The sequence below is a fragment of the Rosa rugosa genome, chromosome 2, assembly GCF_958449725.1.
Source record: "Rosa rugosa chromosome 2, drRosRugo1.1, whole genome shotgun sequence".
NCBI classification, from domain to species: Eukaryota; Viridiplantae; Streptophyta; class Magnoliopsida; order Rosales; family Rosaceae; genus Rosa; species Rosa rugosa.
The window spans coordinates 68121556-68145772 of NC_084821.1; the positions used below are offsets into that span (position 1 = coordinate 68121556).

The following is a 24217-nucleotide window of genomic DNA, read 5'->3' on the forward strand; positions in this document are numbered from 1 at the left end:
TAGGAGTGTATGATATATAAATATAGGTTTATAAAAGTAACTACGTTTGACCTAGTTGATCGAATTTGAAATGATAACCAAATTTGCTAGATTTTTTACAACCACCATAAAATATTACAATCTCTCAATCGAGCGGTTGGTTTCTCCAAATTCATCTTCCACTTCATGGTTGTTTTAGAATGGACCTTAACAATTTAAATGCAATGTATAAGTCATACAACTTTAGGAGACAAATTAGTATAGGCCAACGTATTTGTAATTAAAAATTGAAATTTTTATCTTATGTCCACACACATCCATCGATGAATTATTTACAAGCGTGATGTAAAAAAATAAACAAGTTTTGCGTTCATCACGCCATCGGTCAACCAAGAAAACATGCAAGTGACTACAGTTGACCAATCCGATCGAGTTCGAAACTATGGTGAAATTGACTAAATTTTTAACCACACTTATAATTTATTGTAATAATCACATCCAACGGTCGGTTTTCCTATTTTCTTTGAATTGATAGGGGTTGCTCTTTGGAGCGTGTGATATATAAATATAGGTTTAGAAGAGTAACTAGGTTTGACCTAGTTGATCGAATTCGAAACGAAAACCAAATTGGCTGTATTTTTTACAACCACCATAAAATATTACAATCTCTCAATCGACCGGTTGGTTTCTCCAAATTCATCTTCCACTTCATGGTTGTTTTAGAATGGACCTCAACAATTTAAATGCAATGTATAAGTCATACAACTTTAGGAAGAAAATTGGTATAGGCCAATGTGTTTGTAATTAAAATTTTTTTTTTTTATCTTATGTCCATGCACATCCATCGATGGAATATATACAAACGTGATGTGAAAAAATAAGCACGTTTCGCGGTTGTCACACCATCGGTCAACCAAGAAAACATATAAGTGACTAAGGTTGACCAATCCGATCGAATTCGAAAATATGGTGAAATTGGCTAAATTTTTTATCACACGTATAATTTATTGTAATAAACTCATCCAACGGTCGGTTTTTTCATTTTCTTTGAATTGATAGGGGTTGCTCTTTGGAGTGTATGATATATAAATAAAGGTTTATAAGAGTAACTACGTTTGACCTAGTTGATCGAATTCGAAACGATAACCAAATTGGCTAGATTTTTTACAACCACCATAAAATATTACAATCTCTCAATCGAGCGGTTGGTTTCTCCAAATTCATCTTCCACTTCACGGTTGTTTTAGAATGGACCTCAACAATTTAAATGCAATGTATAAGTCATACAACTTTAGGAGACAAATTAGTATAGGCCAACGTATTTGTAATTAAAAATTGAAATTTTTATCTTATGTCCACACACATCCATCGATGAAATATTTACAAACGTGATGTAAAAAAATAAGCAAGTTTTGCGTTCATCACGCCATCGGTCAACCAAGAAAACATGCAAATGACTACAGTTGACCAATCCGATCGGGTTTGAAACTATGGTGAAATTGACTAAATTTTTAACCACACTCTTATTTTATTGTAATAATCACATCTAACGGTCAGTTTTCTCATTTTCTTTGAATTGCTATATGTTGCTCTTTGGAGTGTATGATGTATAAATATAGATTTATAAAAAATTAGTGCCTTTAAAAATTTATTTATCAATAAATTAGTATCTATATATAAATAAAGATTTTTTTTTGGTACAATATAGAATTATAGATATGTTATCTTTGATTGTATTTGATCATTATCCAATGAATTTCCAAAGCTTGATTAAAAAAAAAAATATTTGTGTCTTTAAATATTTATTTATACATAAAGCCCGCAAGGCCCGGCCCAAAAAAGCCCGCAAGGCCAAGCCCGGCCCGGCCCGAAAAAGCCCGCTTTATATGGACGGGCTTGGATCCGTCTATTTTTAATAAAGCCCGGCCCGCTATTATTTAAAAATATAGCAAGGCCCGGCCGGCCCGACCCAAGCCCGCTATGAATGGGCCGGGCTCAGCCCGGCCCGGCCCGTTGACGACCCCTAACTAATATGTATCTTATACTTTGTAATTATTATTTTGTCTCAGGGAGCGTAAACTTCACCATGAGTGCTGCAATATAGAACACCAAATTTGAGGTAATCCCTTTTTCTCCATTATCCAATTCATTATTCCAACTAAAGTACTACTCTTTTTGCTCTATGTTTTATGAGAAGTTGCTAGAGATTAAAGAGGTGGCTTCTTAATTGGTATAAAATTTGCAATAGTTGGTTCACCAAGAGTATTCTGACCTTCTGCATTAAGTACAGAACTATGCATACTTCTTCTTTTTTTTTCCCCCTTTTTGTTCTTGCTATATAAACTTTACTTAAAATTTGTGTTCAGATTAAAATCTTATTTGAGTATGGATGTTGTGCTTCTTTTTATAACTGTTACAGGTTCTGATCTGATCTCTGACCAATCCTGTGGCAAATCTTTTAAGAAAGGAACAGGAATTTGCTGCTGAGTAATATGACTCACAAGTCAGAAACTCAAACCCCTTTACGACTAAAAGGGATTCTTAACTAATGTAATCTGATGTGAATCAGCTTTAATGAATGATAATTAATCGAACCAAAGCTCTAGAGTAACGGCCAAGCTGGTTATCTTTGGATGCTGCATTTTATAAGATTGGATATTTCAATGAGATATTTATACTCTTTAATTATTATTTTGTCTCAGGAAGCGTAAACTTCACTACAGTACGTTCACTATGCATACTTTTTTTTTTCCCTCTTTATTCTCGCTATATAAACTTTGTGTTCAGATTAATTTTATTAGTTTATTTGTTTCTGTTTTGCAGGTTTTATGCAAAAAAGTGTTGCTGTCATAAACAAAATCAAATTTGTAAATTTCTTCATTAGTTTACATAAACATTCTGCTATGTTATAAGATCAACCATATTATCATCTACAAAAGCAATTCCTCTTTTAAACAACTGTATTCCCGCAGCAAAGAGCGGGTATACTGTCTAGTTTGTATCAATAATTGAGTAGTAGTGTATGAACAATTTCACTATGACTCAGTTTGTCATTAGGCTCATCGTACTGTCACCTTTAGATGATGGTATTGAATCTGTAGATAGCCTTTCAAGGTATATATATCTTTGTTTATTTCCCATTTCATTTTGTTTTAGTATCCTTGTGAAGTTCCATGTTTCATATCCTGGTAGTTTTGAGAGAACTCCTAAAACTTAAGGTAATTTTCTGAACTTAAGGTCCCTTTCAGTACTTCCCACTGGCGTTGAGGCACCTAATTTCATTGAACATATAAAACAGCAGAGAAAGGAGCCTGAAAGGCCTTTATACCATGCAAGTACAATGATAGACACTTTCTTTCAGCCTATTAATTAACATTTTTTGCTGATTCAAATTTTTTCTTTCTTTCTAATTGTTCTTCTGAACTGTGTTGCAAAGGTACTTGAAGAGAACGAAGTAAGGATTGCTTCAGGGACATTGTTTGGAACGACTCATGCATGTGTTGTTGGTAGCAGTTTAGAAGGGTGGATCTACTGAGAGGTCAGAAAGCAGATAAAGTGGATGTCACTCTACAACCTGAAGAATTAAAAGATATGGAGAATGTCTTGCATGAAAAGTAAGTGTAACTCGAGGTTCAAAGTTTTCCACTCTGCCTTTTAGCGGGAGAACCAGTTTGTGACTTGTAATGTTTTTCATAAGTATGAACAAGCGAGGGAAAAGGAGAAGCTGCGAAGTCAGCGAGAGGATTTCAGAGACATGGTTGCCATGTATACAAGTATTGAAATGCAATTTAATCGCATCCGTGTTGCAAAAAATGTTTGATCATGTAGTGGCTAGATATGAGTTACATATGCTTTTATATAGAACATTAGTTAAGTCCTAGATTTTCCTTCCATATATATCGTTGGGAAAGATGCAAAAATTTCAATAGTACTGATGGCAAAAGGACTTAATTCCCTTTAAATGCTAGAGCTTGAACAAACATAAAAATTAGGAGTCATAACAATGGCCTTTTGCATCTGTGACATGAACTTAAGTGTATCTGCCTTACTGGTTTGATATGTTTAGATTTGGATTTTGGTGTATCATACTGATTCATTTTATGCTCAATATGCATGCATTGGGGTTAAACAAATTTCATGTGTTCAAAGGTACAACAACTTATGACAATGGCGACATAAAAGTCACAGTGACGACAAGCGAGATCTCTGGGGAAGAGTAAATCCATCCAGTTACAAAACCAGAGTCCGTGGTGCCCGAAACAGATGGAAGCCCAGACCCATTCTTCTGGATCTTCATTAGTACTATTTCAGGTGCAAAGCCACTTCAATAAAGACCTCTTTCTCTCTTTCTTTCTCCCCCATTTCCTAATATTCCTGTGAGCAAAAAGAAACCATTCAAAAAAGTTGGAAAGCGTAAATCAGGGCCAAAGATGCAAAAGAAAAGAGATAATAGTAAGGGAAAGGTAGATAACTCTGAAGAGGCGCTAGCTACTCTACCCTTATCAGTTCTTCGAAGTTTTTGGATCTACCATGTGTCCTTCCTTTGGAGATATATGAAGTACATGAGTTCAGCTGACTAGAACATTCATTTGGATTTCATTTTGGGTTTAACTTTGAACAATTTGTGAGCATGTGGAAAATAATGATAATAATCAAAAGTTAAGCTTTGTATTTTTTTTTTTACTTTACAGTATACAAGAAACACTACCCACCTGTGCTAACTGATGAGGTTTGGAGATTGGAGAAAATTGGAAAAGATGGGTCATTTCACAAGAGACTGAATAAGGCCGGAGTCCTTTCTGTTGAACACTTCCTACGACTGCGGAATGTAAGAATATAGAATTCGTTTGTCAAACCGAGATACAAACAATGCAGTTCCTAAGTTTTTTATCCGTTTGTCACAGATTCTTGGGAGTGGCATGTCGAATAAGATGTGGGACGTCCTATACAACATGCAAAGACCTGTCTTCTAGGTGGTAAACTCTATGTGTACGATCCTGATGATGCAAGGGGTGTTGGTGTTGTTTTCAACAATATCTATGAGTTGAGTGGGTTAATCACCAATGAACATATATCTCCGCTGACTCTCTCTCAGACAGCCAGAAGGTATGCGACCCTCTGGTTTCTTTGGTTTTCATGGGGTCCTCTATGGTTCACGGTTTTGGTTAACTTATGGTATGAACTGCAATGTCATTGACCTATAAACTTAATGGATGTTTCTTCTGTTTTACCCATACAGGTTACTCTTTCACATTCGAGAAAATCTACTTTGTATGCAGTTGCTATTCAATTTATAAAGGAACACCAAGATTAAGCAAATTAACCTTAATAGTCTGAACTTCTGGTTGATGTGTCTGAATATACTTTTCAGTTTCTACTTTAGGATCGTGTTGGGACTTGGGATCATAGTCGTAGCCTTTGAGTTTGATAAGTTCAACTAAACTGATGTTAAGTTGTGTCGATCATAGATATTATGTAAGATTTTATTCGTTTGTAGACTGTCAGAGATGAAATCTGAGAGAACAGTGAATGGTTTGTTTCTTGCAGGTCTATGTCGACGGTTTGGTGGAGAAGGCGTATGAAAACTGGATGCATGTTATAGGGTATGATGGAAAGTCTCTTCTAAACTTCAAGCAGCAGAAGGGTCCAGTTACCTCTCAACTTGAGGTTCCCATGCCTTCGCAGGAGTATACAAACTCATTTAACCAGCAGTTCACGCTACCTAGCCTGCCGGTTCCTTCAGAGCATAATATTATGGATCCTGGATTTATTGCGGAAGGTATATTTTCTTAGGCCAAAATGAAAGTATGATATCACATTATATACTTGATATTTCCTTATTTTCAGGTAGGAGTGGAAGGGGAATACCTTGGATTGGATAAACTCACATGAATTCATAACTGAAAGAAAAGTAATATCACATTATACTGGAACAGTTATAGCGGATCAAAGAAACGAGCAAAAGAACAATAACATAGTCCGGAGGGAAATAAAAACACAGCTAGCTAGCTAAACAAACTCAGAGGGTTTTTTCTCTCTCATTGTTCCTAATGTTATGAGGCTTATTGTATCTCTTTATCCAAAGCACCAGTCTCTTACCCAAGATAGATGTCTTCAAGAGCGCAGACATAAAAGTTCTATTCACATCGGTTTTCTTCCTCGCTAATTCAAACAGTTTGGACCTGGTAGTCCCTAGTTCCTCCTCATATTGCCGGAGTTCACCTTCCACCGATGCCAAAAATCTGTCCACCAAATTAGTCTTGAGACCACGCTGCCGCTGGGTCAAGTGAAATCTCAAAATGTCAATTTTCATGTTCAAACTCCTTATTCCTTTGTAGATACTTGAGTAGTGATTGCCCAACTCCTGCAACGTCACCCCGTTCAAGTTCTCAACTTCCAGTAAACCTAATCTTTTTGAATTGTAGGCTTTAATCTTCTCAAGTTGTGTGCTTGCCCAACCCACCAGCACAGAAATATCAATATCCTCCTCCTCAAATAATTTCATTGTAGACTGGATTGGAGATCCTACGTACTGTTGATAATTTTTTTCTGCTGCCTCCCTGTTTTGTCTCTTCATCATTGTCAGCCACCCCTTTTGTGTAATCATCTCTAGCTGCACAATAGAACTGAAAAGATAAACATCTTCAAGTATGTTCACGTTATGAAGATTGAATAGTCGAGCCTTTAGGGTCTCCACGGCCTTCAATTTCTCCTGATCAAGTTCATTAGATTTGAAAACATCTTCTAATTCAACGACAACCTTCCATTCAACTGCTTTCAAATACTCGATCGGCACTTCCAAAAGCTCGGAATATTGGTCATGATAACTCCCACCATCATTTTCATGATGGTCAACATCACCTGAACGAGTCGTATTCTTGTCTTTCTTCTCCATTGTTGATCGATGCTGCTTGAATACAATCAATCCGTAGGAGTTTTAGTTCAATCTTAACTAGGAGAACTTTTATAATGTTTAAGAATAAAGGATGCAAGAGAATAGTAGAGAGAATCCTCTACAAAACCATTAAGTACAAGGAATCCTATTCTAATTAAGAATAGGAATCTAGTACAATCTTCTCCTATTACAACAATGGAAAGTAATCCTAGTTTGATAAGGTTCACATAAATTGAATATCCTTCAACTTATAATTTTTTTTTTTTTAGAAGAACATAAAACTAGGAGTTCAATCCATAAAAATTTGTAAACGAGACCAATGTAATTGGTGTTAACTTTTATTGTTATTATTATTTTTGAGAAAGTTTATATTACAAAACGCCTTATGATAAGGTATTTAGTATACAGAGAACATAATTGATCAAATTAAAAAAATAAACTATTACATGAAGTATATTCCAATTAGGAATAGTATAGAATCATAATTAGGGATGGCAATAATCCCCATCGGGTAGGGTACCCATCGGGTATTCGACCCTAACGGGGAGAAATTCGGGGAAAATCGGGTAACGGGGATGGAAATCCTCAGTATTCGAATTCTGAAATTGGGTATGGGGTGGGGATGGTATTTTGATCCCCATACCCACCCAATAAGAATTATCTAATATATATATATATGATATTTTCTATAAACAAATATTTATGTAAACTTCATATTTTTGTCAATATTAAAATTCTGTCAATATATTTTTGATATTATTCAATTCACCTTGTTGGAGTGAATGAGCAAGTTGTTAGGTTACACTAAGCAGTTGAAAAAAAAATTTGTCGAATGCAAACTTTTTTTTTTTTTTTAAGTGAGACTTGTATTTGTTTTTCTTTGATTGAAATAAAGAATTTATTTTATTTTGATGTTTGATTTTAACTTCATACTTTACAATCAATAATTATTTGTATGAATTTTTATATAATAAATTAGTAATATTGTTAGCGGGGATCGGGGCGGGTACGGGGACCTAATCCCCAATGGAGACGGGGACGGGGAATCCCCAGTTTCTTATTTCGGGGATTGGGGCGGGTAAGGGGATAAGGAATGAAGTCGGGTATGGGGATGGTAATTTAATCCCCTTACCCTACCCTCCCCATTGCCATCCCTACTAGGGATGGCAAAAATCTCCATCGGGTAGGGTACCCATCGGGTATTCGACCCTAACGAGGAGAAATTTGGGGGAAATCGGGTAACGGGGATGGGGATCCCCAGTATTCAAATTATGAAATCGGGTACGGGGCGGGGATGGTGTTTTGATCCCCATACCCATACCCACCCAATAAGAATTATCTGAAATATATATATATATATATATATATATATATATATATATATATATATATATATATATTCATATCCTATCCAGAGCGGAGCTCCGCTTTGAAAATTAACGTGTGAAATTCGATTTTTGGGTCACTTTTTGGTCGCATATCCACATCTCGACCGTTCAGTTTTTAGGTACTAGTGTATAAATCGTCTCTGCAAATTTTCAGTTAAAATGATGATCGTTAGGACATTGACAATTGCCTTAAAGCTAGTACGCTTCAGGTTGACAGATTCAGTTCGTCCATTGGTTTAAGCGAGTTAGATACCTTAACGATCATCAATTTGGCTGAAAATTTGCATAGATGATCTATACACTAGTACCTAAAAACTGAACGGTCGAGATGTGGATATGCGACCGAAAAATGACCCAAAACTTGCACTTCACATGTTAATTTCAAAGTGGAGCTCCGCTCTGGATAAAATCTGTATATATATTATTTATCATATATATATTTTTGATATTATTATGTTAATGAATATGTTAAAAAAAAAGGAAGATTCTTTTAATAAAAGATCTTTATTAACATGTCAATTTTCCTTGATTGAAATAAGAAATTTATTTTATTTTGATGTTTGATTTTAACTTCATATTTTACAATCCATAATTATTTGTATAAATTTTTATATAATAAATTAGTAATATTGTTAACGGGGATTGGGGCCGGTACGGGAACATAATCCTCAATGGAGACGGGGACGGGGAATCCCCAGTATCTTATTACGGGGATTGGGGCGGGTAAGGGGATGGAGAATGAAATCGGGTATGAGGATGGTAATTTAATCCCTTGACCCTACCCTCCCCATTGTCATTCCTAATTCTCCCTCCAGCATCTTAAATATGTGTTAGTAATTAATTTTTATTGCCATTTAGGGGTCAAGAATAAAATGGAGATAATGATGTTCTGATCCATATGGTAAACTCATAAAGATGCACAGAATTAGTTGGAGTAAATAGTAATACTTACCAAGAATGCAAAAGGCAGTAATCCAGACCTTAGAAATCAGACCAGTGTTCTTAACTGATCTTTTTGTCTGTTGAGAATCCAAGCAGATGCAGAACACTGAAATTACCACAATGAAAACCAAAAACTGATGAGCACCTCTTTGATAGTAAAGAGAACTAAACAAATCTCAAATGGTTATTTGATCAACTATTATTAAGATCCTTTCAATATTTTATGAAAAAATATTTTATGCAGGAAGACGCCAGCAAGCTGGTAGACATGAGTAGTTAAGTCACTGTTCACTTCCTTTTATTTCTAGGGTTCACAATTTCATAGTTATGATCGAATGTTATACCAATTCCAATAAAAATTCAGGGCCAAAGCATTGAGAGATAAGACATTAAGTTAACTTATGCCCTAAGGTCTACAGTATTAGCTATCAATAATCTTTAGCCAGTGAAAGACTGCTCAGAGCAATAAACATCACGATCTACCTAATTCTCTGGTTCAAAATGAAACAATACCCATGACAAATTTAAAAACGAAGCACCAAAAGAGTTTCCTAAAAAGTATCCTGAAGGGGATTAGAAACCTCTAGAGAGCAGAAAATTTATGAACTGTTTGGATGAGCTGAGAACTGAGCTGATAAAGAAAAACAGTTAGGATATTTAATATCAATCGAAAAAGGAAGTTAGGAATGGCTGTCAAAGAGTAGAAGGAAAAGGAGATAACCTAACTGCAAATAAAACTACATACCTTCAACACAGAAACTTCCAGTAGCAATAAGAAAAACCTGAAAGAAAAATGAATCAGAACAAATTGGACATAAAAATAATATTTATAAGATTAAATGCAAAATCAAACAGACCATGCAAATTTATCTGATGCCATAGAAAACCACATAAATAGATGACAGTAAATTCAAATTCAAACGTTCAATAAGACCTTCGTTTATGTAGTACGTATTCATTTAAGCAACATCAAAGCTCCTCCTTTTAATCATGGTTTGTTTTACGTTTCTATTTTGGTTGACTATCCAGGCATTATGAAATGAAAGTGACTAAATCTTAGATGACAAAGACAGCAGATCAACAAACCATGCCATCAAACATTGGGAAAATCACAATTTCAGATCAAAAAGAGGCGAACTTGTTAAGACAACAAACAAATATCAATTCGTTAGTTAAAAACAAACTACAATTGTTGGTTTTTAACAGCCCGTGCTCATCATCCAATAACGGCCCATACAATTTCTGGTTAATCAGTGTGTTGATTAGCAAAATAAAATTTAAGAAATCTATGACCGCCAGAGAATGGTACAGAAGATCAATTAGTTTTCCTGAACAATTGTTGGTAGTGATTCAAAACCCTGAAAAGCGCTCTTGTTTGACTTTAATATCCTAGGAGGCTTTAACTCAACGGCCCCAAATCTCTATTCCCAATTCGTAGCCGAGATGTTGGTTTACTGAAGGAGTATAGACCAGAAAGTTTTAAACCCTGATTCTTCTTTGAAGAAACAGAAGAAAGAAGATTTGGGGCCGTTGAATTAAACCCTGATTTCTTCTTGCAGTCTCCCTCTTTTGTACCTGTAATTATTTTCTGCTGGACCTCTTATGATGTCTGCCTGTCTGATATTATTTTCTGCTGGACCTCTTATGATGTCTGCCTGTCTGATATCCCTGTTCTATATATCAATTTCTTCTTCTCTTTATTTTTATCTCTTTGTTCTTTCTATTTCTCTTCTAAATTTTTTTCTAAATCTCAGAAAGTTTTAGGTGGTGCTAAATCAGATATACAGAGACCAGGAAAAGAACAATTATATATCGGATCGATGCCAGCTGTAAAAGACTAACAAAAACAGTGAGGTCATAAAGTTTTCATTACTCCATAAAAGAAGATTGGGTGGGAGGCTAGAGAAGGAATCAAATGCAAGCAGAAAGATCAAAGGCTGGCTTTAACTCACATGATACAGCTATAAGGATACAATATGACATGAATTGCAAAGTAAAAATTAAGGTTTTCATAACATCCTTTCTATGCCTGAACCCTACTAATCATGCAAAGAAAACTATCCAATATATCAGCACCCAAAATAGACCCAAGCTTATAAATAAACAAAAAATCCCAACAAAATAGAGAAGCTGATGAGATCCTGCCAATTAAGAGGTCTTCCCAAGCTTGGCCTCATGAATTTTTACTTCTTCCTCGATACTGTTCTATCATTCTATATAAAGCTCCAACCTTTCTCATTCTTCCCTAATGTGTAGGTCCTAATGTGTAGATCATTTCTGCAATATTGTTGATCGTTACTTGTTCAGTACTACCAGTCTACCACTGAATCAAATGATTACACTCACAAATTCCTAAACACTCAAGCCAGTTGGTCTCCTCTCTTGTTGGTCTAGGCTCCTATTCTGCTGGCTCCTCAATTGTTGTTGACTCATTGGGCGGTGGTTCTTGCCCTTGCTGTGGCTGTATACAATTTGATGTTCAACCATTCCAAGCATTCCACTATTGTTATTGATCAATCCACCCATAGTCACGAGATTGGTCGGACTCGGAGCCCCCATCCAAGAAGTAACCAGGTCGATTATGGTTTGAAAACGCCACTATAAAATTCCCGGCAACAACCTATAGCACGTAAACCGAAAAAACGTTGCATCAACAATTTCTTTGACTTCAAAATAAATGTTTATGGCATTGTAGGATCGAACTTCAAACCTTGTGGCATGCCACAAACTGGCTAATTGGTTCTATTTGTGAAGCTGAGATCTCATTGCAATTCATGTAGAGTTGCTAGCAAACTAATTTATGTGCAATGAAATCATAGCTATTTTAAGTTTCTTCCAATATTTCACTCATTTATATTTCAGGCGATGATCGAATGAATTTTTCTTTATATTTGGTTTTGACGCCACGATAAGTATGATATATTTGATAGATATTGTCATGTCAATCTTACATTAGTGTTCACACCAAATCTTCAAGCATGGGGTACGCATGATTCATTAACATAAAAAATAGTGCGTGACATTCTTCTCAAGTTTTTTTTTTGTTCTATAGTATGTGAAAGTTTCTACGGCGCGTTTGTCGTGCTGAACAGAATGGTAGGGCCTGGTCGACGGCCGCATGGGTCGTGGGGTGCTGCTATTCTGTGGCGGTGTGAGTGGTGGCAATGTGGGTCGCAGTGGCGTAGATCGGGGTAGAGCTATACCAGAGCTGTGACGTGCGACGGTCAGGATACAAATGGAGACTGGACTTGGGCCAACCCAAGATTTATGAACTTTGAGTGGGAACTCTCCCTTAGGTTACGTTTTGGGCTGGGTCCCTTAGGCCTATACTATGTTTTTAGTTCAGTCTTTTTACAATAATTGCCTTTGTTAGGAAGCTATGCACTTTGAGTGCACGGTTGTGTCTCTAGCACCTCTAGAGTCATATCAAAAGAGGATTCCCGCTATGTCTACATATTTGAATGTATAATGCGTATGTCTATTTTCTATGTAACATGCATTGTGGGTCCTACCACTATCTTTTTGTCTGTCTATAGATGACAGTAGAAAGGTATGTACAGCCTATTTTGGTTTGTGATGCATGGATATATTAACACCCGATTTGAGTTTGATTCAAAAAAGTTGATGTAACCAAAAAAAAAAAGAAACTTTACTTAGAATAGAGAAAATTTTGTTGCTGTACCTTTTGTTGAGTTGGATTAAGCAATATTAAGTCAAAATTGATTTCACATATTATTTACTAGTCATAATGTTCTTCATTATTGTGTTAAATAGATGTGCATAAGTGCATTGATCATTATAGGTGAGGTTAGGAGAGGTCTTGGAGGATGGTCAAGTTCGTACAAAAGACTTGGGGATGTACCATTGTTGTGATACTTGTAGTCTGGCCGTCGAGGCTGGGAATCCCCATATACTTTACACCTGTGGTGGCGATGACTTTGTTAGACAGGTCACAGGTATGCAAAAGTTCATGATATGCTTACATATAGATGTTCTTAACTAATTATATATTCTCTAAGGGTTGAAGTTTATCGGGGTTATTTATAGTGCTAAAGAGTATTGAGACTCTGGTTTATGTTCCACTGTTTAATTAAAATGGGCGATGGGGGTTTAAGTGCTTGCCGAGTCGAGGGTTTGAGAGGATCAAGCAAAATCATAATTAAACTTTGAACTGGGATGGGATGATCGAGGGTTGCAGATCTACCCGTTTCATTGTTCCACTCTCATAATCTTTTCTTTTGCAGTTTGATCTGCGAAGCAATTGTGCTAGAAGGCTACTCCAATGCTCCCCGACTGGCAAGAGGAAAGTACTACGTACATAGATCACAATCATCACATGGCGTTGCATGATATAGTAATAAATCCAAGGAATCCTAATTACTTTTGCACAGGATCGGAGGTACTGATGTATATGCTCGTGTCTACGACATCCGAAAATTACAGCGGGGATATGCATCAAGTTATAAAGATGAACCTGTGGACATATTTTGCCCATACGACAGCTTGATTGAGATGGATTACACTATCATCACTGGGTTGGCTTACTCTAACTCCAGTGAACTACTTGTGAGTTATCACGATGATATGAACTTACTTGTTCCAGAAGGATATGGGATTTGGAGGTGCCTCACCATCTTCTGCCGTACCCGAAGCTATAAACAAGCCACAAAGTTTCTTTGGACATAGGAATGACGGACATTCAAGAGGACTATGTTTGTTTGGCCCAGATGATGATTATGTCATTACTGGGAGACATTAGGCCACATATATACCTGGAAGAAGAATGGATCGGAGCTGATCTCGTTCGTGTTATAGAGAGTACCGTAGACTCGTAGAGCAAATTAAGCCTCATCCACAATTGCCTATTATTGCAACTTGTGCATCACAGGAGAGTGTAGACCTCTGGGCTCCTAAGGCAAATGATGATCATCATGATCCACTGCCTGGCAACCTAGCACAGGTTTGTTTGTTTGTTTTTCAGATGCGCCTTGCCTTTCGAGATTCTGTTCAGTGACAGACTTGCCTCTTAGTTGTTGCCTTCATATTCCCCATGTTTTTTTATTCATTGACAGTATAGGAGTCTAATTGATCGAGATCGAATGGCCTATAATATTCGTTATAGTTTTGCGATGTGTTCTTTTTTAATGACAAACTATTGCATCTAACGAAATACTTAGAAGTCACCACCGACACGTAAACTCCATAAGAAGCCGCATGATTGATATGCGCGCAGAATAATGAGCGGCAAGAACAGGTAATCTATACTCCCCCTTGCCTCGAATGCCACATCCACTGTTGCTTTCATTTTTCCTCGTGTATATTTTCTTGTTCTTTGCTTGTTTTATATAGACGAGGTACACATGATATTTATTTTTTGACTGCAGGTTTGAGTATTATTTTTGGAATTGAATAATTGAGTTCTACAACAAATAGAGGGTTGAGAACAGTGTGAACTGGGTATAGGTAATAAGAAGTGTCACACCCCGAATTTTGAATAATAAAATTCAAATCCGAAACCTGAATAATTACAATTACAAAATCCAAATCTCGAAACTTCGAGTTCATTATTACAATTCACTCTCACAATATATTGTAAAGCTCAAATGAGCATAACACACCTCACAACTTACAATTGCTGTAAAACTCTAACAATTGCTCTAACCGCACGATCACCGTCCTGGTTCTCCTGTCCTGTAGGATTACCCGCTACACAATTTGAATAGTGTACCGGGAGTTGCAACAACACAAAACCCGGTAAGCTTTTTACAGCCAGTATGAGTAAACAAGAAAGAATTGTTGATTTATTTCTTTACAATTAATATAACTCAACACAATCACCATAAAAGGAAGGATACTCTTGAGGCTCTCTTTTAAGAACTCATTCTTAAAAGACTCAAGTATCCTCAACACTTCTCACATAAGACCCCTCACAGTCTCAAGTAACCTCAACATCACTCATACATGACCACTCACAGTCTCAAGTAACCTCAACAATTCCCTCACAACACCACTCAACAATTGGCAGACAGACTAGAGCTCTAACTGATCGTTTCCACCTACCCGGCGCGAGAGCGTGGTTCACGATTTAATACTATCAGTTCCACCTACCCGGCGCGAGAGCGTGGGTCGCTGATAGTATGCCATGGTCACCCCGTGACCTATTGATCTCCACAGATCACAACAATTTATTGTTCCTCAACAATAAAACTCAACATCTCTCTCAATATATTGTTTCTCAACAATAAACTCAATACCCCTCACAATATATTGTTTCTCAACAATAAACTCAATACCCCTCACAATATATTGTTTCTTAACAATAAACTCAACACAACTCCAACAATACATAATATTTCACAACTCCAACAATACATATTATTTCACGTAAATAATATATATACATAGACATTCGCACAGGAATGTCTATTAATACCAACTATAGTTCACACGCATTAAAAATATAAATTCATTTTATACTTAAATTCATTTTCTTACCTGTGAGCCGCAGCCCTATGAACCGTAGTTGATCAAGTTCATATTATTTCAAAACAAATCTTTATTTCATAAACAATTTCCACACAATTACGACAAAAATCAATTAATTATATTCGGTTCGTAATATGAACCATGTGAGGTTTACTCACCTCTAATCCAGCTGCGTCTTCTTAACAGCTCAAAATTCGATCCACAATCGTCCACCAACTTAAACCGTCAATCACCTAGTCAGATACGATCTTAACTTAGCAATCATTCATAAACCACACATATACAACAATCCAACGGTCGGATTCTAAATTAATGATGATCCAACGGTCGGATCGAAATTACGCGATGATCTAACGGTCAGATCCTCACGGATTGCCCTTAGGAACATCCTCCAAAATTATCACGAAGATCCAACGGTCAGATCTTCCTGAATCGTCCTTACAAACATCTCCACAAATTTATACTATAATCCGACGGTCAGATTCTCACGAATCGCCCTCCAAATCACTATTTCACATTTATACGAAGATCCAACGGTCGGATCTTCGCCCGTGACCACACAAAGTCATCGGGACAGTCATACGATCAACATATCTAAATTTGAAGTAAAACCGATGGTCAGATCTTCGCAGATCGTAAACTTAAGATAAAACGTAAAAACGTTAAATAGTAACGTAAAAACGTAAATCCACTATTTATCAACTTTTTCTAACATAACCTTGTAATATATCAAAACGCTCATATGGATGCGTAGAACATAGCCTAGATAATAAAAATTCAAAATATGGTCGAATGCGCCGCCACAAGGGGCGGTCAGTGGGCGGTCAACGCGGCGGCCAACGCCGGTCAACCACCTCCGATGCAAAAGTCGTCAACTACAAACTTGTTCCAAATGACGAGCTGATCCACTTTCATAACTAGCATGAAGTCTTAAAACGAAAGGAAGTGGTCGGAAATTACCTAGAACAGTCGAGGTGACCGGAAAATTTCCAGAATCCGGCGAGAAACTGCAGAAAACGGCGAGCTCCAATTCGACGTAAAAACGTCAATTTAAGGCTTCGATTCCTTCTGAAGAGTTGTTAAGAAACTCAAGAAGAACACACTGGTTCAAGAATCACAGAAAAATATATTCTGTAGCTCGAGATATACCGATCGAAAGCTTCGGTGGTCGGAAAAATTCCAGAATTTTGCAGAATCCGGCAAGGCTCGATTTCGACGTCAAAACTTCAATTTAAGGCTTCGATTCCTTCTGAAGAGTTGTTAAGAAACTCAAGAATAACTCACTGGTTCAAGAATCACAGAAAAATATGGTCTGTAGCTCGAGATATTTGGATCGATAGCTCCGGTTTCGTTCTTGGCGGGGTTGACTTGTAGTTGCTGCTACGGGATGCGTCGCCGTGCAACGCTGCTTCTGTGGGCTTCAGGGGGTTGAGGCAAGCACGAGGATAAAGTTTTGCAAGGATCGGTGGCCGGTAGCGTGAGATATCTCGATTGGAACTAAAACGGGGTTTTAAACAAACCGGCTCTCCGCCGCCGCTGCCTGTCGTTCCAGGGCGTAAGATTGCCACAGACAGCTGCGCAAGGAAGAGACGAAGGCGTGGGACGTGACTTGGAATCGATTGATGGCTTGTGGAGAGAGAACAAGCTTGGAGAAAAATCTTCAGCTCCCTGGGTTCGGCCGAGAGAGAGAAAAAAAAAAACGAATTTTCTTTCTTTTCTTCTGGAGCTGGTACACCACCATCTATCAACATGTAGAGTATAAAACAACTAGTGTCGCACTACCTCTCTTATTGCTTGAAACACGGAGAGCACCTCAATCTTTTTTTTAAACAAAGTATTTGCCACTATAATTTGTGATAAAACCAGAAAAAATGAGGTACAGCAATGATTAATGTAGTGTAATTTGATTAATCCTTGCTACGAAATTAACAATTGAGATTTGACGTAATTTTATTTTCTACCAAATTTAAATGAATACTTCATTGAATAAAACTGCCGCCAAGTATTGCTCGATTGAAAATCGAGGTTATTACAAGAAGAAAAGTGCAATGAAGCCAGCAACAAGAGTACTAGTGACATGATTGCATTATGGTAGCATGATCACAAATTTAAGGATATACATTGTCATAAATTATATATGTTTGTTGTAATATCTGTTTCAATATGATGCCTAAAAGTATTATGGAATTTGTAAACTAACCAAAGAAATTGAAATATCTGTTTCATCTGCGCTTGAATTTTACTATTTTAGCACTGAATTCCCTTACTATAAGCTTAGGAGTTATATAGCAATATGTTGTAATAACTGCGATTTTTAATCAAAGCAAAGCATGATTAACTATGATTACCGGTGCTTTACTTTTCATGATTGCAATACTTTACATTTCATGATTACTCATAATTCGGTGTGCCCCGTTCTTTTGCCATTGACCACGCCATAGCATAATTGAAGAAAGAGAAAATAATCATCCGAAATCATTCTCTCTCTCGGCCGAAACGAATCCAAGAACAGAGCAAACTTCTCCAAGCTCGTTCTCGCTCCATAGGCCATCGATCGACCCTAGACCACGTCCCACGCCTTCGCTTCTTCCTTGCGCAGCTGCCGGTGGTAGCCTTTCGCCGGCTCTTGAACCGTACACGACGGTGGAACACGAGGCCGGTTTGAGCTCATTTTGGTTCCAAGCTTGATATCTCAAGCTACCGGCCATCAATCCTCACCAAACTTCATCCACGAGCTCGCCTCAACTTTCTGAACAAGCACCAAGAAGGACCAGACCTGGGTAGAACGATTTCACGTTCATCGGAGCTCGACTGGTTTAGATCGACAAACAACCCTTCGATCAGTGTATCTCGAGTTACAGACCACCTCTTTATGTGATTATTGGCTTAGTGAGTTCTTCTTGAAGTTCTAAACAACTCTCCAGAAGGAATCGAAGCGTTTCGTTGAAGTTTTTACGTCGAAACTCAAGCTCGCCGGATTCTGGAATTTTTCCGACCACCGAAGCTTTCGATCGGTATATCTCGAGCTACAGACCATATTTTTCTGTGATTCTTGAACCAATGAGTTCACCTTGAGTTTCTTAACAACTCTCTAGAAGGGATCGAAGCCTGAAATTGAAGTTTTGACGTCGAAATCAAGCCTTGACGGATTCTGCAAATTTCGCCGGATTCTGGAAATTTTCCGGCCACCTCGACTGTTTTAGGTAATTTCAACCACTTCCGGTCATTTTCAGCTTACATGGTAGTTATGAAAGTTGTTAAGCATGATGAGAGGAAGAGGAGCAGACCGGCCCCGACACCATTGGCGGTGGTCGGCGGCGGCTCTGCCACTAATTCCGGCGGCCCTTTCCGGCCACCTCCGGGGGTCAAAAATATAGTTTCTGTGCATTTTTAGATTCTATATTTCAATACGATCATCTTGATATATTATATGCAATTTTTGGATATCGTATGATTAAGTTATGAATTTTTAAGTTTCGATCGATTTCGATCGTTAGATTTGTGATATGTGAAGTTAGGACCGTCAGATGGACTTGTAGTTTTGATATGATGATCTTATGACTGTCCCAGTGACTTTGTGTGGTCATGGGCGAAGATCCGACCGTTGGATCTTCGTATAAATGCAAAACAGTGATTAGGGAGGCGATTCGTGAGAATCCGTCCGTCGGATTTTCGTATAAATTTGTGGAGATGTTTGTAAGGATGATTCAGGAAGATCCGACCGTTGGATCTTCGTGATAATTTTGGAGGATGATCCTAAGGGCAATCCGTGAGGATCTGACCGTTAGATCATCGCGTAATTTCGATCCGACCGTTAGATCATCATTAATTTAGAATCCAACCGTTGGATTGTTGTATTTGTGTGGTTTTTGAATAAATTGCTAAGTTAAGATCGTGTTGGATTAGGTGATTGACGGATCGATTTGGCGGACAATTTGTGAAATTGTTGTTGAGCTGTTAAGAAGATGCAGCTGGATTAGAGGTGAGTAAAATCGCACATGGTTCCTTCATGAACCGAAATTTAGTGATTTATATTGAATTATAAAGGTGTGGAAAATTGTTTTAAGAAAATAAAGATTTGTTTTGAAATAATATGAACTTGATCGACTACGGTTCATAGGGCTACTACTCACAGGTAAGGAAAATGAATTTAAGTATAAAAATGAATTTCTTGTTTTTATTGCATGTGAACTATAGATGGTATTAGTAGTCACTCTTGTGTAGGTGATTACGTATATATATATATATATATATATATATATATATATATATATATATATATATATATATATATATTTATTTACGTGAAATATATATTGAAAGTTATGACATTGTGTGATGTATTGAGTTGTTCGTGATAAATAGTAGTTGAGTAAAGTGCGATAGTTGAAATGTGTAGACAAATTATATGTTAGTGTCAAGTGTTCTCATCGTGTGTCGATGATGGTGCCAAGTATTCTCATCGTGTGTCGATGATTGTGGCAAGTGTTCTCATCGTGTGTCGTTGAAAGTGCCCAGTATTTTCATCGTGTGTCGATGATTGTGGCAAGTGTTCTCATCGTGTGTCGATGAAAGTGCCAAGTATTTTCATCGTGTGTCGATGATTGTGGCAAGTGTTTTCATCGTGCGTCGATGATAGTGGCAGGTGTCTTCATCGTGTGTCGATGATTATGACACGTATTATCGTAAGATTGAACCTTGGCCAAGGTGACAGGTTACGATTCAGTTAGAGCTCTAGTCTGTCTGCCATCATACTGTTTGAGGGATAACCTCAAGTTTTTATGTGTCTTTGAGTATGACATGCTGCGTGGAGGGGTTTTTATAACTATCATATACCCTTGAGTATATATTGGAAAGGGAAAGTTTAGTTGTTTGGATGGTCATGGTGAGATGTGAGTTGATTGATGTTTGAAGTGACGTTGTGCACTTCAATTTTTATACTAAGAATCACTTAAATTGATTTGTTCTTTAAAGTCGTGCAATTCCTTGTTTACTCATACGGGCTGTCAAAAGCTTACCGGGTTTGTGTTGTTGCAATCCCGGTACACTATTCAAATTGTGTAGCGGGTAATCCTACAGGTCAAGAGAATCAGGACGGAGATCGAGCTGCGTAGAGTAGCTGCAATTGTGTCAATCTGAATTGCTTTGTGAGCCGGTGAGGTGTGTTATGCTCATTTAGAGCTTTACAATATTTCTTGTGAGAGTGAATTGTAATAATGAACTCGAGGTTCGAGATTTGAAGTTTGTGTATCGTGTGGTGAGGTTGTTTTGAGAAAAAAATTCAGAACGTTTATTTGATTAAGTGGTTTAATTCATGTTTCGGATTTGAACTTATTATTCAAAATTCGAGGCGTGACATATGTGAAGGTTGGGCACAAAAGAGCAGTTCTTTCATGTTCTGGCCGACCAGTTAATCTAGTAACCCGCGATTTTATTTCCGATCAAAGAGATAGAGATGTGGTCAATTTCAGCTGAATTACACCTAGTAATGTGGAAAGTTTATGCTATATATTTGCAAAATGTCTGTAATTGCTCTATCTAATATTAAATCACAAGTAGAATTACCAATTTTTTTTTTTTTAAGAAAAGAAAAACAATGATCAGGCATGCCCCAAAAACAGAACAGTAAAGTCTATTAATAAGTAATAACAACAAATAAGTCAAAAATAATTAAAAACAAAAAAGAACAATAAGTCAATAACCATACCGTGATGTCAAATGACCCAAAAAAAAAAACACTGAAGAATCTATTGAATAATAGCAAATATCAGTAGTGTGATAAGGAGATCAGGTCTAGATCTCCAAAGAAGTTGAATACACAATAAAGATGTAAGATCCCCTCAGCAGTTTGTTTAATGGCTCCAATGGAGCAGAAATTATCTTTGAAAACTATATTATTCAATGTTGGGTATGCATCACCAATATGCCTTCGCACCAAAAATCATCTTCAATGTTTGGTATGCATCATGCCTTTGGCTATCCTCTAATCACCCCAACAGAAATTGACAACAGTTTATTTCTTCAAAACATGATAGGAAACAAAAATCAAAAGCATACCAAACGGAGCAACAAACTCAAAGGATCGGAGAAGCTGCAGATGCAAAGTTGGAAGGAAACAACTGGTGTTAGAAAGGTAAGCAAAATACGGGAGGAGTAAGGAATCCCGTGGCCGAAAGGTGGGGGTAGAGAAGGCGTTACTTATTATGGACAGTGGTGGAACCAAGATGAAAATTAGGGGTGGGCTAATTTAAAGAGCTTACAAGATTTTTTTTTTTTTGTCGACAATGATTCCAAGAATTTTGGGACTCAAGTTTATAAGAAATACTAATGGAGAATGCTGGAACTAAAGGAAAAAAAAAAAAAAAAAAAACAGGCTAGATTGCCTTTAAGAGAAGAAACTGTTAAGAAACTAGGAATAGAAAATGTTGTAAGAAAACAAAAGAAAAGAAAAGAGAATGGGAGAAGAAAATGGGAAAAAGACAAAAAAAAAAGGAACAAAAGGGAAAAAAGAAATGCCAAAAAGGGAGAAGGAAATGGGAAAGCAGCAACATAAGGGGGTTGTGGGGACTCGAACCAAGGTGGGATCTTAGACAACTCCACAAGTTGCCAGCTGAACCAACATCAGACTCTTGTTACGCATGCACTATATAAAATATCCCAAGAATTTTGAGTTGGGCTACAGGCCAAGCAGCCCTTCACGTAGTTCCGCCACTGATTATGGATTCTCTATCAATATCAAGAATTGCCCCCAAAAAGAAAAAAGAAAAATTCAACAGTTTGATTTATCAGGTAAGTAGATTCAGTGCCTAAGCTAATCAAGCACAACTTAGTTGCAATCTCAAAAAAGAAGAAAAGAAAAAAAAAAAAAAAAGGAAACATACCTCTGCGGATCTTTGGCTTATATGGGACTGAACCTGTTTCACACATACACTGTCAAAACAACAATAACAACAACAACAACAAAACAAGCCCTTTCACACTGTACAAATGGCAGTCTCATTGGAAACTAAAAAAATTGAAAACATATGGCTCTCTCTGCATGCACGGGGAGACTATAGATGGATCCTCTAACAATACCAAGGGTCTGTGGGTCTCATAGGGGCACATGACACACACACACACACACGTGCTCTTTCATCTTTCACTGCTACCCATTCACGGGTATTGTTACATGAAATACCACTCCATATACATATATATAATACATTGTCATTGCCAAAAGATAAGGAGTTCAGGGCTGACTACATGACATAAGGTACTAGAAAACATATCGATAATATCATAAGAAAAGCAAGAATGAATCTACGATTAAAAATGCTATAAACATACTGCTGATGCAACAAAATCTATGATCCCATCAGCAGATATTTGCTCTATCTTGACTGCGTGCTACGGATCAGGCATAGACCAGATAGAGCAAAATGATTTGACTGGAGAAGTTATATTGCAAAACGACAAGTATCATTCTGCTTCGGCTATACCTAATGCAAAAACCATTAAGACCTGGCTAGTGAAGTTTTCTTCAATGACCAAATTGATCACACAGTATTTTGTCTCATTAACAAACAAACAAAAATAATAATGACACAAATATTCATGTTCTTTAAAACACAGAGCTGAAGGATACTCTCAAACCTTAAAACAAAAATCAAGAGCTTACTTACAATCGAAAAAGGAGATTTTAACAGGATCAGCACCTGTAAGTGGCAATGTCAAAACCAAAAAATCAGTTCTATGACCACTAACATTCGTTAGTACCATAAGAAGAGGAAGCATCAATGTTTGGTGAATCATGAACAGTTGCAATGCAAAATCATCCATAATCCCAACAGAAAGCAATATACTATACCATACTACATTAGACATGCATTATGCACCAAGACACAAATGACTTGGCCAACAGCCACATTTATCCAAAAGTGAAGTTGATCTGATTACATAAAATAAGATCAACAGGTACAAAACAAGCAAATCCAAGGATAAAGCATTACCATTTTTGCCAGGAATAGTGACGGTCTCTGGTTTTATTGCCACTATTTACATTAAAACAAACAAAAAAAAAATCAGTACTGTGTAACAACTGAAATTGAATACTACCATAAAAAAATTTTAAAAAAATTAAAAATAAAAAAGTCCAAAATCTTACCGGGTAGAATTATAGCAGGTGCGTTTACTTTCCAGACCTTGACCTTGCTACCTGTGTGGGTGTGGTAATATTGAAAGATGTTACAAAAAGAAAACGAGAATCACAAAAATCAAAAATCGTAAAATCGAAAACATACCATATCTCCGGCCGCGTCGTGCTCTCCTTGCTCTTTTTGCTCTCCTTGCTCTCTTTGCACTCCTCGTGCTCGATGCCCATATTTTGAGTCCTTCTAAAATATCCTCGATCTCCTCGCTCTCGCTCTCCTCAGCCTTAGCAGATTTGCTGTCTCCGGCGCCTGGGATTTTCCTGCCTATCATGGTTTGGCGATGAGAGTAAATTTGAGACAAGATTGATTCCCTAAAAGGCTTTTTATTTTCTTTC

General features: G+C 37.1%; 1 protein-coding gene and 2 long non-coding RNA genes across 3 annotated transcripts; 1 reads left to right on the top strand and 2 right to left on the bottom strand.

The window, feature by feature from the left end:
- The first annotated feature begins 2006 nt into the window (after positions 1-2006).
- On the top strand, positions 2007-2667 carry LOC133734491 (uncharacterized). Its single transcript, XR_009858345.1, has 2 exons — positions 2007-2098; positions 2399-2667. It is a non-coding gene; the product is annotated as an uncharacterized LOC133734491 (long non-coding RNA).
- A 12030-nt stretch (positions 2668-14697) lies between these two features.
- Positions 14698-17333, bottom strand: LOC133728214 (uncharacterized). Its single transcript, XR_009855685.1, has 3 exons — positions 16651-17333; positions 15849-15923; positions 14698-14910 (listed from the first exon to the last, which is right to left on the bottom strand). It is a non-coding gene; the product is annotated as an uncharacterized LOC133728214 (long non-coding RNA).
- Positions 17334-21404: 4071 nt separating this feature from the next.
- On the bottom strand, positions 21405-24214 carry LOC133729620 (uncharacterized). The gene is made up of 5 exons (XM_062157177.1): positions 23973-24214; positions 23837-23887; positions 23682-23723; positions 23355-23387; positions 21405-22604 (listed from the first exon to the last, which is right to left on the bottom strand). The coding sequence occupies exons 1-5, from the start codon at positions 24151-24153 to the stop codon at positions 22426-22428; spliced, it is 486 nt and encodes a 161-aa protein (XP_062013161.1). The 5' UTR covers positions 24154-24214; the 3' UTR covers positions 21405-22425.
- Between the last annotated feature and the right edge of the window lie 3 nt (positions 24215-24217).

Bases quoted from the DNA above. Each gene is read 5' to 3' on its own strand.
- LOC133729620 (XM_062157177.1), bottom strand. From the start codon at position 24,153: ATGATAGGCAGGAAAATCCCAGGCGCCGGAGACAGCAAATCTGCTAAG. The intron at 23,724-23,836 runs GTAAGATTTTGG...TAATGTAAATAG, and splicing joins ACCTGCTATAATTCTACCCG to TGGCAATAAAACCAGAGACC. The intron at 22,605-23,354 runs GTAAGTAAGCTC...TGTGTGAAACAG, and splicing joins TAAAATCTCCTTTTTCGATT to GTTCAGTCCCATATAAGCCA.